Source organism: Podarcis gaigeae, assembly GCF_964106915.1.
Source record: "Podarcis gaigeae genome assembly, chromosome: 11".
In the NCBI taxonomy this organism is placed as follows: Eukaryota; Metazoa; Chordata; class Lepidosauria; order Squamata; family Lacertidae; genus Podarcis; species Podarcis gaigeae.
In genome coordinates, this window is record NC_139687.1 from 49,032,387 (window position 1) to 49,055,304 (window position 22,918).

The 22,918-nt window shown below is 43.1% G+C and overlaps 1 protein-coding gene across 1 annotated transcript; it reads left to right on the forward strand.

The window, feature by feature from the left end:
* The first annotated feature begins 75 nt into the window (after nucleotides 1–75).
* GOLPH3 (golgi phosphoprotein 3) lies at nucleotides 76–21,789 on the forward strand. The gene is made up of 4 exons (XM_083702928.1): nucleotides 76–620; nucleotides 10,389–10,520; nucleotides 14,653–14,767; nucleotides 19,743–21,789. Exons 1-4 carry the CDS (start codon nucleotides 381–383, stop codon nucleotides 20,165–20,167), a joined length of 912 nt encoding a protein of 303 aa, XP_083559054.1. The 5' UTR covers nucleotides 76–380; the 3' UTR covers nucleotides 20,168–21,789.
* The last annotated feature ends 1,129 nt before the right edge of the window (nucleotides 21,790–22,918 follow it).

Below are 22,918 nucleotides of genomic sequence, written 5' to 3' on the forward strand. Positions count from 1 at the left end.
AGCCGACTGACTGACCAACTTAACTTCCTCTCCGCCCCCGCCCCCCCATCTTTCTCTTTCCGGCGCCTCCAGAGTCTTCCTCCTCCTCCTCCTGCCACATCCTCCGCCGCCGCTATAGCTGCTGGCGCGTCAGCCCGCGCCGCCATATTGGAGGAGAAGGTGCTCCTGCCGCCGCCGCCGCTGGTGCCGCAGGGGGAGCCAGGCTGGCCCAGCTCCTTCTCCCCCGCTCCCTTCCCTCCCTTTCCCCTCCCTGAGCGCTTGGGGCCGCCCCAGCTCCCGCCCGGAGTGGGGGAAGCGGAGAGAGCGAGCGAGAGCGGCAGGGAGGCCGCAGCCCCAGCTTTCCCAGCAGGGTCCTCCCGGGGCCCCCCGCCGCCGCCGCCATGACTTCCCTGACCCAGCGAAACTCGGGCCTAGTGCAGCGCCGGACCGAGGCCTCTCGCAGCGCCGCCGCGGCCGACAAAGAGCGGGCGTCCGGGGGCGGCGGCGGCGGGGGGGGCGGAGGAGGCGCGGAGGAAGAAGGCCGGCGGGACGAGCAGGGCGACGACGAGAAGGGCGACTCCAAGGAAACGCGCCTCACGCTCATGGAGGAAGTGCTGCTGCTGGGCCTCAAGGACCGAGAGGTGCGGGGCCCGCAGCCTGGCGAGCGGGGGAAGGTGGCGGGGTGGGCCCGGGAAGGTGGGGTGGGGTCTCTGTGAGGTGAGATGGGGACATGAAAGGCCCCCCCCCCCAGGGTTGCCCTTGTGTATGTGGGGCTGGGGGGCGATATTATGAGGCCAAAGTGAGGGGTGGTGTCGGTCGAGGGGCCTGGAGGTTGCTACGGGGTTTGGTGGATGTCTGAGGGGGAGGGGCTCCTTGGCTGGCAGGTTGTGTTGTGTTGTGTATGCGATTAGGGGTTAAGGTAGGCGGGCGTCTCTTGACACAAACAAAAGTGGTTGTGCCCAGGGCTTTGCATGCTGCCTTTCAGGGCCACCCTAAAAACAAATTAAAACGAACGAGACACAAGTGTCAGAATGGAAGTTAAAAAAAAAAAATGCCAGAAAGCTGGCAGGGAAATATAAGACACACACTCCCCAGCATGCCATATTGTCTGCAAGGCAACCCCTTCCTCCCACCTCATCCCCCACTGCAGCTTTCTGTCCAATTCTCAAACTGCGATACTGTACAGCGGTACCTTGGGTTACATACACTTCAGTGGTACATACTCCACTAACCCAGAAATAGTGCTTCTGGTTAAGAACTTTGCTTCAGGGTGAGAACAGAAATTGTGCTCCGGCGGTGCGGCAGCAGCAGGAGGCCCCATTAGCTAAAGTGGTGCTTCAGGTTAAGAACAGTTTCAGGTTAAGAACGGACCTCCGGAACGAATTAAGTACTTAACCCGAGGTACCACTGTATATGGCAATAAATCAGATATGAGAAATACAGAAGAAGAAGAAGAATCTTGCGAGAAGAACAGGATATGAAGATGGAATAGAATTTGAAAGTGGGCATCAAGTTTCTTAAGAGCAGAGGTCCATGTAGTTGGACTTTCTCAGACTGGAATACTGTTAATAGCTGGTTTTTTTGAACATTTATGTTTAGGAACTGTGTACTGGCATAGTCGGTATGCTGCATTCTAAGCACCTACTTGCTAGTTCAGTAAATTCAAACAACTGGGCCATAACAGTCGCCTGAGAATTTCTTATACAGTGGTACCTCTGGTTGCGAACGGGATCCGTTCCAGAACCCCGTTCACAACAGAAGCAGAACGCAACCTGCGTCTGTGCACGCGCGGGTTGCAATTCACCACTTCTGCGCATGCACGTGGTGTCATGTTGAGCATCCGCACATGCGCGGGCGGCGAAACCCGGAAGTAACCTGTTCCGTTACTTCTGGGTCGCCACAGGATGTATCCTGAAAGAACGTAACCTGAACCGAACGTAACAAGAGGTATGACTGTAGTGTTCTAGCTGCAGTTCATATGGCTATTTAGGAATTTTAAAAAACACCTTTTGCAAACTTAAAATGTACTTCTTTTGCAGAAAAACACATGACTCACACGGTATGCTTATAAACATTTTACATCATTTAAGAAACAAACTTGGATAGGCAGAATGGGTTGGTTGACATCCTACAGGCTTATTAGTGAGTGTAGTACTATCTTGAGCAAGATGCTCTCTTTAGGATACCTAGTAGAGGAAAAGTTTGTAAACCTGTGTAGAATAAAACTTACTGCCCTTTTCATGATAGGTGTTGGCTTCTATTTTGACCCCACAGTGTATTTGCATGGGCTTACATAAAGGATCATGCTCATATGCACTCTTTCCCAGAGTTCATTAATCTTTGGAAAAGTCATCCACTTGTAGCTTGGCTGCTGTACATTACTCTATACTTCATCTCCAGGCTTTTGAGGGTTTCTGCTGTAGTTTTTATTAGGTTATACTGAGAAACATGTTACGGGCTCATTAGAGTTTAGATTAGAGTTTTTAGGTTGGCTTATCTAAACTGTGGGAGGGAGGCATATGCAAGCTAAGGAGGTGTTTCCAGTTGTCAAAGCATAATTCGATGACTGGATCCAGCCATTGCAAACTTCTCTAATAAGCGAGATTGTTGTGGTTGGTTGATGTATTCTGAGTTTCAGTTAACAATAATGATTGTAGTCCGGTCCTCAAAAGTACTGTTTGTTCTGATGAATTTCAGATAATAGTTGTCAGTCCTTTGTGGTTGCTTCCAAATTTTGGAACAAATACTGTACTTATTTTGCGATATAAAGTCAAGCTTTATTGTCATTAGTTATTACTTATTTGCAGACTATTTTGACAGTGCAAGCATATGTGTACAGTTCATATAAGGCACCCATAGCACCTTGAGATTCATTTTTATTTGTTTCTATAATGTCTTATGCAATGTATTAATCTTCTTGTAATTGAGGGAAGCCACAAAGGGGTGTGTTCAGAGAGAGAGTGTTAAAAAGTGAGACTTAAGAGGTATAGAGACAATATGTAGGTCTTCTGCTGAACTAAGTCCTTTAAGCTTCATAGCTAAGAGGCAACCTTCTATTAACCATCTTTCATCTGCCCTAAGCTCCTCACTCCTAATATATATGGCCTAAATAATAGGTAAATAGCCCAATACTGTATGAGCTAAACATAGATAAACCTACAGCTTAAGCCAAGCACATTCTTTAGGCCTTGATTGAAATGAAGCTCTTCCAAATTATATGAACTAAATAATCTCCAATGAGTTCAGTGGGATATCACAGTCCCCAGTCTGACTTATGTTCTGTAGGCTCGTAATACTAATTTCTGTTAGATAAAGTCCAGTAATGGGGATTTTTGAAGGCAAAATTTCCATCATCTTTGAAGAACTGCTAGTCTACTATTTCTTAAAAGATGGTACAATGACACACCGGTTGTGGCACTTTGTAGGCATCAGGTCCTTATCCTAGTGAAAGTTAATTTACAGTTTGCAGGAAACTGATGGCATTCTTTGGAGCACATGAGAGATGCATAGTGAAGGGTATGTAATTCTTTTCTGCTGCTCACATACGAACCCTTTGGTTCATTAACACTTGGCTAAATGTTGCAACTGTACCAATAGTGAACAGTATGACAAGAAGCAACCCCTTCTTGCTGGAATAAAATAACCCTAAGGAATGTCAAAGCAAAGTAAAAGTAAAAAAGCCTTCTGCTTTGTTAGTATCGCTATTAAAAGTAAAACTGACTGACTTTTGAATAACACAAATGCCTTTATAACATCAAGGATACTATTACATTTCTGGTTTGATTGTATATATGCTTTAATTTGTTTATTTTTGAAAGCAAAGCTTTAACAAAGCTGATGATAAATAATGCACACAAAACCTTAGACACAGAGACTTGGTGTGGAGGTGAATTTCCCTGGAATTCACAAAGTTACAGCTTAGCCATCTCTTAGCAATGCAAATATTTCCTTACAGGTCACAGCCATAAATTCCTTCTACTGCTGAGCAGGAGGAGGAAACCTTTTTGCAGCTCCTGGTCATTGTAATGTGCTATCATGTGTTAGTCTGCACTGACCCCATGAAGATTGAACCAGTTTTTCCTCTTTCCAGCAAGAAATATATCTGCAGATCAGATTCATAGACTCATAATTCATAATTCATTGACTCATCAAAAGAGTTAATGAAAGAATTGCATTGCTCTTCTTGCTATTATACTTGCTATTCTGCTTCCATTGTCAAAAGAATGAACAGTGAAAATAGATAAAGCAAAATATTTTGCTTGTTCTTGTTATAATGGTATGGGGAGAGAATTGTTTTGGAGAGGAAAGTAGCACAACTTTTGTAAGAAGGACACTGTTCCAAAGATGACAGAAGGAGTACTACTACTTTGCATCCAGATAATGTGTTCTTCAAACACCAAATTTGTAGGTGTTGGATTAAAACTAATAAAATTGATAAAACAAGTTGGGGGGTGTCTTTCTGAAAACTAGATACAGTCATACCTTGGGTTGAATGTGCTTCAGGTTGAGCACTTTCGGGTTGCGCTCTGCGGCAACCCGGAAATAATGAAGCATGTTACTTCTGGGTTTCGCTGCATGCGCAGACGCTCAAAATGAAGTCAGCGCATGCGCGGAAGTGGCAAAACGCGGCACGCACCGACGCATTTTACGTTCCATTCAGGATGTGAACGGGGCTCCGGAATGGATCCGCTGTATCCGCTTCCCTCAGAGTAAGGTGGTTCTTAGATAACACTGCTTTCAGCTGAAAGAGGGACAAACACTACAATATTGCAGGGGGGTGGGGGTTTCTAACTTATTATTTATAGTGCTGTCTGTATGCATACAAAATAATTGTGACAGGTCCTTCCTTACCCCAAGTGGCTTATTACAGGAAGTATAGACAGGATACAATAGTGGAATAATATATGATTACTTTAGTTATACATGCTTTGGCTTAGTTATAGTAGGGCATCCAGGACTGGGGCAAGGGTGTGTGTGACCATGATGAATTATATATTACTTAATTGTCAAAGTGGCTTCTAGGCAGATTACAAGTATAAAATTAATTACAAAAAATACCTGTACACATAAATAAAGTACACAATAAAATATCTTTTTCAAAACAGTAAAATAAACACCCATTTAAATGTACACTAAAATAAGTCCTTTAAAGAGTTAAAACAAAAATTAAAACAGTTAAAGCTGGAGGTTCAAGTAAGGAGATCAGGGGAATGCTTGTTTAAACAAGTGTGTCTTCAGTACTCTGTGGAATGCCAATACTGATGGGGCCTTTTGTTTTTCAGCAGGGAGCTCATTCTACAATACTGGTGCCTGAAGTGAAAATGTTTACCTCTGTGTTGCCACATACCAATAAGCATCAGGTCATAGCAAAAACTAACTGAGTTTCATTGTTGATCTTAATGCGCTTATCTAAAGGCTTCCTAGAAATGATGAGTTTTGGGGAAGGATTTAAAGGAGATAAAGGTGGCTGCACAGAGACATTCTTTCTGGAAGGCAGTTTGAGACAAGAGGCAGCAAAGAAAACTGGACAGAGTCATTTCAGGGAGCAGGAGACCTTTGGATGCTGAGGGAGGTGGATCTCGGTGAGCGAAGGTCACAGGCAGGGATGTGTTGGGAAATAAACACAGAGAGATAAGGATGGGCAGAGTGGGGGCATGAAGGGTTTTGAAGGAGCTTGTAAAGCATCTGTGATTTGGACAGGAAGCCAGTGGAGAAGAGGAATTGCATCTCAGAGTGAGGGAAGAGGGGTATTATTTTCACAGCAAAGTGCTGAATAGATATGACAGTGGGAGGCCTGAGGGAAGAAAAATCATGATTGTGTGTGTGAGAGAGTGAGAGAAAAGTTTTAGTATTTGAATAATTTTAGTTTAGTTTTGACTCAAGTTGGGAGCTTGAAAGTTGTTCTTCAACTTGTTACTCAGATACACTTTGCTTCCATAATTTATATTTGCCTTATTTTTGCTAATGAAGCTGTGTAGCTGTGTAATCAAAGTGTGTTCTTAGTTTATGACTCATGGTAAGTCAAGAGAGCTAAACCACAAACCCAGGTTCGGATGACGCACTAAACTATACTGTAACTTAGCAGAGTACAGCGGCAAAACGATTGGGGAGGAGCAAAGCATCTGTGTTATCCTTCCTGGAAGCCTGAGCGCTTGCATGTTGTGCTAAGTAATGGTTTGGGTTAGTGTGATGTGTGAACCAGGCATTTATGGCAAAAATGAACTCCAGTGAGCTCAGTGCGGCTTTATTCCCAGTAAGTGCATCAGGTTGTAGCCTTAGTGCATGCATTGTCCTACATTTAATAAACAAAACCAAAGTACACTGTTAATTTAGTGTGCTGTATAAATATTTATGGGACGCAGGTGGCGCTGTGGGTTAAAGCCTCAGCGCCTAGGACTTGCCGACTGAAAGGTCGGCGGTTCGAATCCCTGCGGCGGGGTGCGCTCCCGCTGCTCGGTCCCAGCGCCTGCCAACCTAGCAGTTCGAAAGCACCTCTGGGTGCAAGTAGATAAATAGGGACCGCTTACCAGCGGGAAGGTAAACGGCGTTTCCGTGTGCAGCTCTGGCTCGCCAGATGCAGCTTTGTCACGCTGGCCACGTGACCCGGAAGTGTCTCCGGACAGCGCTGGCCCCTGGCCTCTTAAGTGAGATGGGCGCACAACCCCAGAGTCTGTCAAGACTGGCCCGTATGGGCAGGGGTACCTTTACCTTTACCTTTACCTATAAATATTTATATTTATTTTCTTACATTATATCAACTTTCTTCCACCATGAAACTCATGATGGTGTTAACGGAAAAATCCGAGGGCTCCCTTGGACAAAAACAAAGACACCAACCAGGATAACTTGGAGCAAAACAGCAGCCTGTAGGCTTGGCCTTTATTGAACTGTTGCAACAGGGTGCTCCCCTCGCTTGCAGGAGAGAGGAAGGACACAGAAAAAATTGGTGTGCAAGGTCTTATAAAGACTTTTGAAATTCCCCTCCTGTAGATCAAGCCCACCCCCAGAAACATCATGCATACATCACAGAAAGGAGGGGTTGAGGGAGGAGTTGTGGTGGTAACCTGAGTGTCCTGTCACCTGGCTGGTTCCCCCTTTCCCCCTCCCCATGAGTACTTTCCAGGGGACAGAGGGGAGTTTGCTGTTTCCTGCCCCCAGAGGGAAGAGCTGATTATTGTCCTTTGTTCCAGTCTGTGCTGAATTCACTCCCATATGCAAGTTTTTTGTGATTTTGATGGTCTTCTGTCTAGGACCATCAGGGTTGGCATAGCAACTGGGCAGAGCTTCTGTGGATGTGCTGGTATGGTCAAGGGATTATGGCTGCCCTGTATCAAACCTTCCCCATTTTGTAGTCCTTCCTTCATGGAGTAAAATAAAAGTGGAACAGTGCAAATCCGATGTATGGTTGATTTTCTATGAATTTATAACAGAAGAGCAGCGTATGTAGTGTGTGAGTATGAGTGTGTAAAGTTTGTACAAACTGAATGATTGGGGGGGTGTTTCCTGCTACAATGGCATACATATAATTACTAAGTGGTCACTCAGCGATAGCTCAAGAGTTCCTCCAACAAACAGAAGTATTTAAACTGAAATATTTGAGTTGGTGACTACTTGTTCCTCAGATTAAGATTCACTTTTATTTTGCTTGCTTCCTGGGCTATGACATTTCCTTTCTCATCATTTTTAGGTTGTCTTCATGAAAATTAAGACTACGATGCAGGCAGCTAATTTTGCAGTTCATGTAATTCTGCTGGTTGCAATTTCATTCCTAACATACTGAATTCTCCTAGTTAAGACAGTCCTAATGTGGTGAGAAGATTCTGTGGCAAAGAAGCCACAACTTCCTAAGCCGCCCTGATAGCTCATGCCAGTCAGGGCAAAAGATGGAGGATGGATTCCACCCCGTCATGGTTCTTTAAAAATTCCCCTTCCTGCTCCACCATTGACTTTAGTGAGAGAGATAAGCAGCTCCAGGGTTGTGTCTGGGCATTGAGGGGACTTTGGATTCAGTGGATCCAAGGCCTTCCCTGACACTGCACACTGGAATGCCCCATTTTGAGGTCAGTCGTGCAGCACTGCTTTATAGTGGCAGTGGCAGACCTGGCAGAGTGCCTGCAGACCGTGTCAGAAACAGAGACATGAAAGCTAGGAGCTAAATGGCACCTTAAACCTAGGTTATGGGCACAACAACAGAATATATAGGCACACTTTTTTCATAACAAGAATACAAATCTGAAATGAATGAACTGCAGCTAAAATAAGTTCATTTTTCACATGGTCTAGTATTTCCCCTGCCCACCCCCATAATATTCTTAAGGGGGCCTCTTCTCCAGTCTTCAGAGAGTAGCTGGAAGTGGGGAGGCAGAAAAAGGTCCTCCTTTCCTTCCACACTGCAGTTTTAATCTGAAATCTTAGGTGCAGTACTGCTCCCAGAGCTCAGAAACTGCTTGCACTAATGAAATTGTCTGTCTAAAAATGCACCTAAAACAATGGGAGTTTTGAACACTGCCTGCAGACCTCTCTCTGTGTTGGTGAAAGTGGTGGTCCACAACATCTGATAGCCTCTGAGCTGTTCTCCCAGGGAACATATTCCAAAATTTGCGGAGCTTGTACAAGTATATGCCTCTCAGTTCACACTGCAGTTTTGTATTGTAAAATCAGTAGGAAATACATCTCCCTTTGCACCTCTTCTGTGGAGGGTTAGAGGAGCCCCCAGAACAGATTTGGGGGGCACATGGGGTAGTTGCACAAGCAGAAATCCTTACATTGATGAGATAATTGTCTTAGCACTACATTGGATTCTACTGTGACTTAACAGGAACTTTGCATTAATACTTGAGTTTTTGTCATTATGATTGCCTATACTTTATGTATAAATATTTTTCTTTGTTTTAAACTTCCAACATAGAGCTTTCTGACCTATCTTAATTTAGAGTCAGATGTGCAGAGTCTTAATTGAGCATAGAGGTTTGTTGTACCTGTGGATTTAGGTAAAAGATTCATCTTTTTGTTTTAATTAGAAATTTATGCTGTGCTTGCTGCCTGAGGATGCTTCGCTGTACCTATCATCAATAAAAAACAACCTAGCAGGCAGACTGAATTTGTAAATAATAAAATAATAAACATTTTCAAAACCACAATGATTTGCAAAATCTTTCTTTGGACTACAAGGTAAATTTGGAGTGGGATGGCTGGGTTAGAGGCAAAGTTGAATGAAGCATAGGTGTGGCTCTTAGCTTTGTCCAGTAGGCTACATATATCCCAGCCATACAAAAGTCGGTTTTTACACCCACCCACCATTCAGACAAGCAAGAGGCATCACAATTCAAGAACACATTCCATTCACAAAAAAGGCAGTCAAGGGTACCGAACAGCCCCAGTGAAATTCAAAAACTTTCACATCTACAATATGTTGGGAAAATTCTCTTTTATTTTGACAGCATATTTGAAGGTGTACAGACACCTTTAATGTACAGAGTATTTTAATGTTTTGGTTTGAAAAGCAGGCATTTTGAAATGATAAAATGTTATTTTGTGGAAAGAGGAAAAGATGTGTTAAAAATTCCTTGGCCAGCATTGTAAGGATAATGTTAGAGCTAGTTTGATAGTGTTTATTTTATTGGTTTAAATTTCCTTCAACCAGAATAAAGTATTTCAGCATGTGAAGTTTTGTGGCTTTAACCGCAAATTCTTGTGAAGCAAGAAGTATACCTGTTTCGAAGCTTCTTTGTTTTTACTGAACTTGTGATTCCTGCAACTATTTACCATAGAACCATAGAATTGTAGAGTAGGAAGGGTCCCCAAGGGTCATCTAGTCCAACCCCCTGCAATGCATAATCCTAAGCCTGGTAAAATGAACCATTTGAAACAAGTATATTTTGAGATGTCTGGTTCAGGTCACATGTAACTCTCAGCCAAACCATGACTTAGCACAAAGAAACAAAAGTATGGATTCTCGGAACAAAGCTTTCAGCTGCTACACTTCTACTGCCACGCTTCACAAGGCTAAGTCATGGTTTGACTTGGAATTACATGTGAACTGAAAATAAAAGTCTGTTTTCCAGCTCTTAGAAAAATAGACCCACTTCATTCAAACTAGACTGCCTAAATTGAAAGAAATCAATATTTTAACATTTTGGAGTAAAGTTCAAAATCTCTGTAAAGATGAATCACATTTCATGAAAGCTTGTTAGAAAGCTTTTATCACTGTACTTTAGAAGTCAAAAAAGAGGGGGAAAAGCTTGGATATGTTCGTCAGTATTTAGTTCATTCTTAAATTCTTTAGCTATTTTGGAGCATGTCAAGAGGGCAGATTTCTTTTTTCTTTTTTTTGTCTGAAAGTGTTATAATGAGTATTATTTATTTTTACATGGATAAAAGAAAACTTACAGAGACTTCTTTCCCATCAGGGTTATACATCATTTTGGAATGACTGCATTTCCTCTGGGCTGCGTGGCTGCATGTTAATTGAATTAGCACTGAGAGGGCGTCTTCAGCTGGAGGCATTTGGAATGAGACGCAAAAGTTTGTTAACTAGAAAGGTAAGAATCGGAGGGTAAAATGACATGTAGGTCTTAAAAATTATATCCCATACAATTCTTCAAACTGTACCAAGCCTTTTACATACTCATTTCAGTATTTGTAAAGAGATGGCAAGAACACTTGTATCTAATCAATTTTAAGTTCCTTAAGCCACATATCTAATATTAAACATGTAGTGCTTATGCAGTTTGCTGAATCCAGGGCCTACTATGGAGATGAATCAGTCTATGTTGCTCTTTGCGGTTGATTTTGTTGGCATTATGTGAAGGCAATTTATTTATTCTAAGGAGATCTTGTGATGAAAAAATGCTGTTGTATGCGCAGTCTGCCCTGTCAATATTATCTTTTGCTCACCTTTTTTAAAAAGCATGTTTTGAAAGGTTTCCACACTACCTTGCTGTTAAGAATTGCGTCTTTGTGTAAGTAGACAGTTATTGCTTATGTTCAGCTGCATTTAGTTATGATTATCTTGAAATTGATCTGTTTCCTTCCCCATCGAGCTTCCAAGATTCTTTGGTGTGCCAGAAATGCAGGAACGTTCCTTGAAATACCAAGGTTATATAATAGCTTGCTTGACTATTTCTAGAATATTTTACATAGGTGATTTTAAGAAGAGTCAGACCTAAAAGCTACATTATTTATTGGCCATAATTGTGGTGAGTTGGAGTTTAAGGAAGGAGGTTGTGAGAGAGCAATTGTCACATACTTTGTAGGAGTTTTGGGAGGAGGAGTGTCTGGTGAATGTATTTGAGGTTTTATTTTTTTAAAAAAATAGATCTTTTGTGGGTTTTGGGGGGAGCTTTTTAAAGTCAGGATTTTTTTTAGCTTTTGGGGAGAGGTGTTTTGAGGCATCATCATCTTCCTTAGGTGCTGACAAACCCAAAACCCAAGAAGCAGCGACTGGTTTCACACTAGAGCAGAAACTGAAAGTGCTGGACTGTTTGCAAGAAGGCATGGGTGTGTGTGCTGTGGCACACAGGTTTGGCAGGAATGTGTAGGAATATGTCCAGCATCCATGCCATCAAGATCTGGGAGAAGGAGATCTGGGCAGCATCATCTGCCAGCACACCTGCAACTGCCAAGGTTGCCAGCCATGTGCTGGTTTTTTAAAGGGTTTTTCTAGGGTTTTCAGAGGTTTAGAGAGTGTTCGCAGGCTTTTCCAATGGGTGCCTCAATTATACGCAATATCACATATGCATGTGGTGCCCATGTAAATGAGGGTATGTGTGTTTGTCTGTATAATCTCCTTGTTTGGTTTCCAAATGATATTTTATTGTTTGTAGGTACTGAAAGCTTTTTCCAAAATAAGTACTAACATGCCGTAACCTTGTACTAAATTGGGGTCACCATGAAGCAGACATTTGCTTAAAATGATGTATTATGCTTTTAAAAAGCTTCGGCCATCATATTTTAATTTTGTGCTAATCAGTGGAGTTCCTCATACATAGTAGCAAAGTGCGTATTATTGGACCACATATACCAAATAAATAATATGTATCTAGATATATTAAAGCTGGTACTACAAGAGTTTGGGTGGCATCCAATGTTAGTCATACGCCGATGAAATCAATGGACAATTACCGTATTTTTCGTCCCATAGGACGCTCCGTCCCATAGGACGCACCTAGGTTTTTTGGGGGGAAATAAAGGAAAAAATTTTTTCCTTTATTTCCCCCCCAAAAGCAGGTCGGGGAAACCAAACCAGGTCGAGGAAGGGCGCTGCACCTCCCTGAGCTTGTGGGGCTGGCCGATGTCTGCCTCAGGCGGCAGGCTGCTATCCGCAGCGTGGGGAACCCTGCGGGGAACCCCTGCAGGGCTCCCCACGCTGTGGATGTCTGTCCGGCGGGCGGGACGCTCTGCTTCAGGGCGCCCCGCCCGCCGGGTGGCAGGCTGCGATCTGCAGCGTGGGGAACCCTGCGGGGAACCCCTGCAGGACTCCCCACGCTGCGGATGTCTGTCCGGCACGCGGGGCGCTCTGCTTCAGGGTGCCCCACCCGCCGGGAGGCAGGCTGCTATCTGCAGCGTGGGGAGCCCTGCGGGGAACCCCTGCAGGACTCCCCAGGCTGCGGATGTCTGTCCGGCGCGCGGGGCGCTCTGCTTCAGGGCGCCCCACCCGCCGGGAGGCAGGCTGCTATCCGCAGCGTGGGGAACCCTGCGGGGAACCCCTGCAGGACTCCCCACGCTGCAGATGTCTGTCCGGCGGGCGGGACGCTCTGCTTCAGGGCGCCCCGCCCGCCGGGTGGCAGGCTGCTATCTGCAGCGTGGGGAACCTGCGGGGAACCCCTGCAGGACTCCCCACGCTGCGGATGTCTGTCCGGCGCGCGGGGCGCTCTGCTTCAGGGCGCCCGACGCTCCGGGAAGCAGGCTGCTATCCGCAGCCTAGACAGCCCTGCTGGACCTCCTGCAGGGCTGCCCGGGCTGCGGATGCGCTCCCGAAGCTCCGGGCGCTCTGCTTTCAGGGCGCCCGACGCTCCAGGAAGCAGGCTGCTATCCACAGCCTAGACATCCCTGCCTGACCTCCTGCAGGGCTGCCCAGGCTGCGGATGTCTTCCTGAAGCCTGGAGAGTGAGAGGGGTCGGTGCGCACCCACCCCTCTCGCTCTCCAAGCTTCAGCGAAAGCCTGCATTCGCCCCATAGGACGCACCCAGATTTCCCCTTCATTTTTGGAGGGGAAAAAGTGCGTCTTATGAGGCGAAAAATACGGTAACTTTCACTGATTTCAATGGTTCTGCACTGAGCATGTTTTAGTTGGATTATCCTCCTATGTTTTATGCTTAGGCCATTCTTTAGAAACCAAGTTTCTATTAAACCTCTGACTGGCTTTTATTCTATGCATTCTGGCTGATGTGTTCTTCCATCTGATGGTATAAATTTCCCTCAGTGTTGTGAAGGACTTAATAAACATTCATTAGCCAGGCCTTAATACTGGCTTCCCAGAGGAATTGGAGCTCAAGCAGTGAGAGCACAGATCTAATGAGAGAATTAGCATTTCTAGGCTCCAAATAATGACGTCTATTAAATTTAGTATTTTGGCATTTTTTGTTGCTATCCTCCATAATATAAATTTATAGTGAGCTTGATTGTTGTCAAATAAAATGTCTGTTAAAGGAATTATTTCATCATCAAAAAATTTTTAACAGACATTTAATGTGGCTTTTATTGGATTTATTGCTTCTGTGAAGCATGCTAATTATCTCTATGACCACAAGGCGTATGTTTAGGAATGGATTATTGTTTATTGACAGATTGGCCTCTCTTAAGTATTATGTACAGGGGGCCAGGGAACAGAAGACATTCCAGACAAATCTCCATAACTTTGTTTGCTGTCTGTATGCAAGGGACTTTAGGGTGGCAGGTAGATGATTATTTTTCTCCTGTCAAGGGAAGTGATATGGATTCATATCTGCATCACCTACAGCCTTTTAGGGAACTAGAACATTATGGTGAAAAAGGGTGACAGTGGTAACTTACACAGGTTGATAATCCTAGCTCAGAGCATTCTAATTATGAATAAAAATAACAGTAAAAATACAATGAATCTATTCTGTTGGTTTTTCATTTGTTACCTGGATATTGTGCGTAGTTCTCTTATGTCTCTCCATTGGCACTGTTTTTCCCTCTGCAGCAGCTTTGGAAGTTTTAGTGCTTAAATTGGAGAGCTCTCTTATCTCTCTGTATTTATTTATTCTGGGCATTGTTTGAGGTAAATGTGACTTTTGCAGGCCTCTCCTCCATATGCCCTGTATGCTGTGGTTTCAGGTTGCAACAGAAAGTAGTATGCTATTAATATAATGTGTTCTTCATGAAGTAACTATTTCTCTAAATAAAAAAGGATGCTAATGTACCTAGAGGGAATGGTTTGGGACTTTTATTTCTTGGTTGACTTGAATGGGGTGGTATATATGGAGCATTGCCATCCCATGGATTCAGATGTTTTCCTTTTCAAAAGCAAGATACTTGGTTTGGTTTCCGAAAAACAATGACATTGGTTCAAGAAGTGGGAATATTCCAACACTGAGCCTCAAGATATAAAAAAAGTAGTACTGAGAAACACTTTTTCTCCACTTGGTGCTTAAAGAGTTAAAAGCAAAAGTTTGAGGTGATGGAGTGAACTCTTATATTTCCTATCAGGTGATCTGCAAATCAGATGCTCCTACAGGGGATGTTCTACTTGATGAAGCTCTGAAGCACATTAAGGAGACACAGCCTCCTGAAACAGTGCAGAACTGGATAGAGCTGCTTAGTGGTAAGATAAATCTTTGGAAATTAACATTTTTTAATGTTTAACAAACTTTTGGGCTGCCATGCATCACTGGTTTTAAGGAGCGAGTTTTCAAGCATAGGGCTTGATAAGTTCCTTATCAAGTGATGCCTTCTGTCCAAATTATGAGTAACAACTTTGGATGCTGTGAAGATCAAATTTAAACACCAGTGTTCCGTCGAATAAATTTGGGGATGGCAGTGTTGGAATGGTGGAAGGAAATAGTTAATGCTCTCACTATCTCTGGAGTAGAATTAAGCTGCTGTTTAGCAGCATACAGGATCACCAGGTTTAGATTCAACAGTGGGAGGGTGTGGGAGATTTGGTCAGTGTTAATTACTTCATGAAATCTTAACACACAAGTTTAGTCAGGTGAATTGAGCCTTTTGTATTTTGACTACCTTGATCACGGTATGTATGTACTTGGCTCTTATTTCCCATTCTTCGTTCTTTTTATACCAATATTCTTCCATCTTCATTAAATAGCCTATGTTTGCAGCATGTTGATTAGTAGTAATGTTCATGTAGTCAAGTTAGTTCCAGTGAATTTAGTGGGGCTTACCCCCTGGTGAATGAGTTTAGGATTGCATATTTATATCTCGGTGACACACTCCTGTGTTCTCTCCTGCTTTGGCTGTTCAGCAGTAGAGAGGAAGAACGGAGAGACTAATGAAAATGAGAGAAACCTGGAGCTTTTCTGGCAGAGGCAATGTTTACGGTTTTCAAGAAAATCAGATTCTGTTCTTGAAGTTAATTTCTTAAATTAAGTAATTTTAGCAGTGCAGCTGACATTGTAATAGTCATTCAGAGAGGTGAGGTGAGCACTGAATGAACCTCTTGTTGAAATCTGATTTCAGTCATAAACTGTTGTCTAGCAGTTACCGTATTTTTCTGTGTATAAGACTAGGTTTTCCCCCTAAACAATAATGTCAAAAATTAGGGGGTGTCTTATACTCTGGGCAATCTCCCCCCATTTTCTTAAATCTGAGTTCCCAAAAATAGGGGGCGTCTTATAGATGGAAAAATATGGTAATATGGTATTTTGTGCTGTTTTAACTGTTTTAGTTACTTTTCTTTTATTTTGTATATCACCTTGAGATATATATGCAGAAGGTAATTCATAAATAATTTGCTTCCTCAACCCTTCCAACCATAAAAGGGGGTTAGTACAATTGTAGATAATACTAGCAAAATAGTCTAGTTGAGATCAGCGAGAGAATGCTTGTAAGCACTTAGGGAAAACTTTGCACAATTCTGGTTCCAAAATTAGAGTATTTAGAGATGTGAATGGAAGAGAGCCAGAAAAGAAGATGAGGCACTGATATTTGTGTGGGAATTTGGGGTGGGGGTGGGGCAGAGAAGCTGCCTGGGAACAAAAAGAGAGGCAGGGATTGGTATGAGGTCTCCTGCCCCTGACTCCTGGAAACCATTTGCAGTTCCCTGGTGGTTTCTACTGAACACTAGGCTCTATACATTTCCAAATGTACTCCGTGGGTGTGTTGTGCTTTTAGTTTTAAAACCTGCAATGCCTTTGTGCAGAATTTTGAATCATATTTCCATACTTGCATTCCTTTGTGTGTGACAAACCCCCAAATCATTATGTTAGAAGCATTTCTGCAAATGTCACCCTAATTCCCACTGAAGTTCTCACTCAAAGAATAAATAAATTTTGGTCTGTTCCACTTCAGACAGTGGTTAGGCATCTCATGATTGAATGTTCTCCCTGCAATCCCCTCCATGTATAAATGTAGAATATCAGGGGGAAGGATTCTAGCCCAGTCTTCTCCCTGACATGCTATTTTTCTGTGAGCAGGGATTGATTTATGTATAGGTATAGAGTAGCCATACCCGCAGTCTGAGGTGGTACAGACCAGGTATGGACTTACCGCCTTGATAAGAACTATATTTGGACTCTCATTCAGTTGCATGTAGTTCCTTCCTAGCATCTGCACACTGGCAGCAACTTCTTGGGTTGGTTTCCTTTTCAAAGTCCACCTGCTTTCTGACATGGTTTGACCCTCTTGGGCCAGCAACATCAGCAGACTTCAGCCTCAGGGTGGGACTGGTATTTGCAGTGGGCAATAATGGCCTTTCATAATGAATTCTGCTTTTCCAGAATGTTTTTTATTTATTTATAGCCCATCATTTGCCAACGGTCCCAGAATGGGTTACAAAAAAAATATTACAATATAAAAGAACTTTAATTAAAACTGTAACAGCACTAAGAGTACAGCAGAAAGGACAACATTCACTCAATCTCAGTCCATCATCCCCAAAGGTATAGAGGTATGCCTTAACCAGCTGACAGAAAGCATACTGCACTATACCTCACACAGGAGCAGCTGGCAGGGGAGACATTCCATCACAGAGAAAGTCTTCTCAGCATGCCACCACCCCTCATATTCCACAGGGTGCTGGTACTGCTAACAGGGCTGACATGTTGGCTAAACGTGTTCAGTCTTAAAGCAAACTAATATGATTGATATTTGATAAAATATCCTGATAGCTTTATGTACCATCACTTCTGCATATCATAAGAAAGTGAGTCCTGTAAAACGTTTACACAAATCTAGGAAGAGTTACAATTTCTGAACGCAAAATAGTTGTCTGAATTGCTTGTTCAGAATTCCTTGTAGTTAGGAGGTTTGGTCACAAGGTGTCGCCAAGCTACTGTGGAAAATCAAAATGGATTAAAAAAAAAATCTATTTTAAATGTTCACTTTATTTTTGCTGGAGCAAATATGCTTCATTGCTTGTCTTCGGGTTCACAACACCTTGTGCCAATGCATGTCCTATGCCTTCTCTTATAGCACACAGTATATTGGGGGGCATTTTAGAAATGTTTTGTTCATGAGACTAATTTGGTTGGAGGTTTTAATTTGGTCGGTGACTTTATCTATAGTGTCTCTTTTAGCAGGTGCAGGTAGTGTCACTTAATAAAAAGGAAATTTTATTGTTGACACCCTTTTTTCCTCGATAGACAATGGAGTGTGCCTCTGGGGGTGAACACAAACCATTGGAGAATCACAGCACCTGCTGTGGGTGCAGAGATTGGTAACTCATAACTGCTGCCTCCTGCATTGTTTCTGTTGCATTAGCAGTACCAAAATAACTTCTCCAGGACACAAGCCTGAGCAATGTGTATGGAGGTCCTGGGCTCCCCAGATGGCAAGACTCTCTCTTGCCCTTGCTGATGTGGTCCAGAGGAAAGCAGAGCAATATGTTTGGCACCAGCTTGGCTGCAGAAGTTGATGGAAGGGAGCATGCAAGGCACCCCCAACTGTCTTAGGGACTCACTCCAGATTTGTTAAAGGGTTTATTTTGTAGCCTTTTCTTCTCTTGAAGACATCCCGCAAGGCAGCAAGTACGGATTTTTCTTTGGGGTTTACTTCTGAAGCCCTTTTCATGAATGAGTATAATTGCAAGACAAGAGTTCTCCTTCTCCCAGCCCCATCTGTTCCTTAGTTCCCTCTACAGCATGTGCAGTAAATGCCTTTTAGGGCTGTGCAATAAATCACCATACCATTGAATACCAGTTTTAAAATAACATGGTGATAAGTGTTTCAACAAAACAATATACCCAGTGAACAAAAGGAACAGCTTTCCAGGGAGTAGGATACTTTACAGCTGAAGGATACTTTACAGGTACTCTGCAAAAAAATTGCAGGCATGGTGTCTCCAGCTTTGCTCTCACCCTCCACCACCACAGGGAGCCTTGTCAAGGCCCTTGGCTGCTGCTGGGAAGTGTGACGCACCTTCCGCCACCACGGGGGAGGTATGGCGGGACCCTCTGTCACTGCAGGGAGCAAGGCCTTCTGCTGCTGCAGGGAAGCGCAGCGCACCCTCCACCGCTGCGGGGAGGTACGACGGGACCTCTGCCACTGTAGATATGTACACCGCTGTAGATATGTATTGTGATATATCAAAATATTGTTATAATTAGCTGGTGATATATCGTGGTGTTTTCATCAGATATTGCCCAGTCCTACTGCCTTCTTGACTGTTGGACCCACTGTTGGTCTCATCTGTTCAATCTGCTGAAGCATATCTTCGCATGCAGGGGAAGTCCCTAGCTCACCAAGGGTTTGAGACCCATCGACTACCTTGACCTGGTTTAGCTGGCCGGTCAAAGCTGTTTCCCGGGGTGTGGCCACTGTTGCATGCTGTCAACTTCTAGGAGGTTGAGAGCGGAGTACGGGATGGGAAGCAGAGATAAACTGCCCCAAAAGGAGCGTGGTGTGTATTAGCCATCCCTTAACACCCCATACACTTCAGAAACATGCATAGAATAAACTTCAGAGTTTAATTGAAATGAAGATTCTATCCTCAATGAACTCCGATAAGACAGATACCAGTTTCTTTCAGAAGCTAGCAAGTATTTCGAATGTTAGGAGACTGTTGTTTTCCATTTTGTTTTTCATTCTAGTTTTGATAAACAGGCAACTGCCCTTCACAGTTTTCTTCAACCTTCATAATAAAGCTTTTTAAATATTTGGTGAATATTCCAAATAGTAGTTTTGATTCCCTCCCCCCCTTTAGATAGTCACCATATTTGTCTCAACACAGCTCACTGTAAGCAGACATGGTACAAATTGACTGCCTTGTGCAGAAAGTTTTTCTTGACATTAGAATAGGTGACAAACTTCAGGGGAAATTATTACATCCCCCGGGAAACTTTTGAGGTTTATTTGGGGAATAGTTTAGGGAGTCATTCCTTGTTAGCTAGTTTAGAAGCATGGAACTCCTCATCCAAAGTACTATTTGCAAGCTGCTCTGTGGATCATCTTAGCAGCTGGTCAGTAAGTGAAGCATTCTTTCTCTACCTAACGTGACAATTAATACTGCATCTTTGCCTCTGTTGCTGTGTTAATGTGTCCTGTTTTGTCTCATTTACCCTTGCTAACCAACAGAATACCAGCAAAACATTCAGGGGCTTGTTTGTTCTTTTGCCTTATTTTAGGTGAGACATGGAATCCATTAAAATTGCACTACCAGTTACGAAACGTACGTGAACGATTAGCCAAAAACCTGGTGGAAAAGGGGGTTTTGACTACAGAGAAACAGAACTTTCTCCTCTTTGACATGACCACACACCCTCTCACCAACAACAACATTAAGCAGCGCCTCATCAAGAAGGTTCAAGAAGCTGTTCTTGACAGATGGGTGAATGACCCCCACCGCATGGACAAGCGCTTGCTGGCTCTCATTTACTTAGCCCATGCATCAGATGTCCTTGAGAACGCTTTTGCCCCCCTTTTGGATGAGCAGTATGACCTAGCCACAAAGAGAGTGCGGCAGCTCCTGGATTTAGACCCTGAAGTCGAATGTATGAAGGCCAACACAAATGAGGTCCTGTGGGCTGTAGTAGCAGCATTCACAAAATAACTGCAATCAGACTGCTCAAGTGTTCTTTTTCCCATTTCATGTCAATCAGTTTATCTTCTATTGACGATTCATGTTTTCTGTCATCTTGTACCTCTCTTCATATGATGAAAATCGGCTCTTGTTCAAGCTTTAGTTCATGGGAACGGTAGGTGGTGTGTTCTGTTTCTCCGTATGTGTGTGTGTGTGTCTACTACAGGATTCCGCTGGTTCAAGAGAGCTTCCTGCTCTTCAACATGCTTGACGGCCACATTGACATTCTGTTTCGTATCAGATCTAAGTTACTGTGTCTGGGTTTTTATTGAACCCCCCTTTCTTCCACTGGGATGGTTTCATGCAGAAAGCACTTCCAGGAGGGAATCAAGCATCTGGTTTCAAGTTGATCCAACTGTATCATCTGCCTCAGCGAAGTGCAGCATATTATCCTTGGCTAAAATCACAAAGGCATGTTGGAATCGCCCGAAGTGAGCCTTTTGGAGTGCAGTTGAACAGGTTCCGTTAAATCACTGAGGGTTATTTTGGAACCTCACACAGAATCCTGCTGAAATGGAGTGGTGATTGGTGCCACAACAAAACCTGGTAGATTGCCCCTTTTCTTCTTAGACATACATGTGGAAGTGCTCAAACAATTTCTAAAGCAAAAATATCCCCAGATCGACTCAATAAATAGTTCAGCCATCTTGTGCATTTTGCTGTTCATGTAACTCTTTATTGAGTTTTTGTTTGTTTACTTTAAAAATAACTGAATCCTAAGGCTAGTATCAAAAAGTCTGGTTGTTTTTGCAAAGGGGTGGGATACATTCCAGTGTGGTCTGTATATAGAATTGTATATTAACACTCAAGCACATTTTAGTAAATTTCCAACTTTGAATTAGTTGTGCATCTGGCTTTCTATCATTTGCTTTCAGCCACTGCCTCTTGGTGGAAAGGTGGGCCTCATATTAAAAAAAGGTGTGCATGTGTGCGTGCCTGACCTTTCCTTCTATGGAGTTTGTGCCATCCAGGTACATTCTTCTTGTATGTTGCCTTTATAACATTTGTTGTATGATGAGAACATTTTATCATTCCCCTCCCCTTTTTTTGGAAGAGGCTTGTGATGAGTACAGTTCTTGGTTGCAGACTTCAATTTCTGTTTGTACACAAGTTCAAATTGTGTCTCATGTCATTAATCAACTTAACACTTAAACAAAAATCAGTTGTCAATCTTAACAAGTGTTGCATGTAAATTGTTAGCAGGTAATTACTACAGTTCAACCAATTACGACTTCTGTAGTAGGAAGCTCTACTATGTTTTAATTTTTATATACAATTATGCTGATTAGCACATTATTGTAAAATATATAAACTGGCTTTTTAAAGTTTATTACCTCTTTACCATTGCTTGTTCTAGCTCCATTCACAATGTAAATATTATGCATTGAACAAATAAAAGACTGACCTTTTTGTTTTGAATAACAGAACACACTAATAGTGGAGCAGGTATGTAGAAATTTTTGGTTAACATTGAAAGCAGAAATTACTAGATGGCGTTTAACTGTAGTTGAAATTTAAAGGGATCCCCAATCTGTATACTAGCTTTTTACCTACAGTAAATAAACGATTATCTTGAAAGTGCCTGAAACAGAGCAAGCATGTAATTTTGCATTTTGTGTTCAAAGCACCATGATGTATGATGTAACTGTGAATTCCTATTACAGTGGTACCTCTGGTTGCGAACGGGATCCGTTCCGGAGCCCCGTTCGCAATCTGAAAGGAACGCAACCCGCGTCTGCTCACGCGCGGGTCGTGATTCTCTGCTTCTGCGCCTGCGTGTGATGTCATTTTGTGCGCATGCGTGAGTGGCAAAACCCGGAAGTAACCCTTTCCGGTACTTCTGGGTCGCCGCGGGACACAACCTGAAGAAGCGTATTATGAAGCAAACGTAACAAGAGGTATGACTGTAGTACACTTGAGGACAGATTTTCTCACTACCAGGAAAGCCTGTAAGTAGTGTGATGCTCATGTCTGCTTGTATGAGCTTTCGTAGTGATCAGACCATGGCACCTCTACAAGGGAGGACATGATCACGTCTATACCTGCGCCAAAGATCAAATCCAGTGTGGATGTGCTTGATGTGTGGGGCCCAAAACCACCTGGGAGAGCCCTAGTGTTGCCATGGAGGACACCAGGTCCAGAGCCTGTGAGGAGGGGGCGGCATCAGCATGGACGTTGAAGTCCCCCAAAACCAGTAGGTTAGGAAACTCCAAAGCCTAGCATTCCAAACTAGAGATGAAGATGAAGGCAAATGTTTGCTCTCTATTCTGAGATTTTTTTCAGCCCTCTATGGTTTAGCAATGTCAAAGGAAAGCTCTGGAGTGATCTTGTGACTGGCACATAATAAAGTTTCTTTTGCTTCTGCAGATACTGGGACATGAGAAGAAGAAGAAAAGTATCTTCCTCCCTGCCCTCTTGAGAGGGATTAGGTCACAATCATATCTAGGATTTCCTCCCAGCCCTTCTTTCCATTGTACAAATTTTGTGAGATATCTGTGGAAGTGGAGTTACAGATTTGACATCTTTGTGTATTGTGGGTATCTAAACCTAAATGATTTAAACACACACACGAACGAACGAACGAACTCATCTCTGGCAGAACTAGACACACAATGCCTTTGAGTTCACATTTTTGATAACAAGATTTATGGAGAGTCAGTTAGGACAAAGTATTGTTTCAGACGTAATCCAAATGATAAAGAAACTATACTAACTATCCAA

Coding starts and splice junctions, on each gene's coding strand:
- GOLPH3 (XM_083702928.1), top strand. CDS start 381: ATGACTTCCCTGACCCAGCGAAACTCGGGCCTAGTGCAGCGCCGGACC. Junction 621..10,388: donor TGGGCCTCAAGGACCGAGAG/GTGCGGGGCCCG, acceptor CTTTCCCATCAG/GGTTATACATCATTTTGGAA. Junction 14,768..19,742: donor CTGGATAGAGCTGCTTAGTG/GTAAGATAAATC, acceptor GCCTTATTTTAG/GTGAGACATGGAATCCATTA.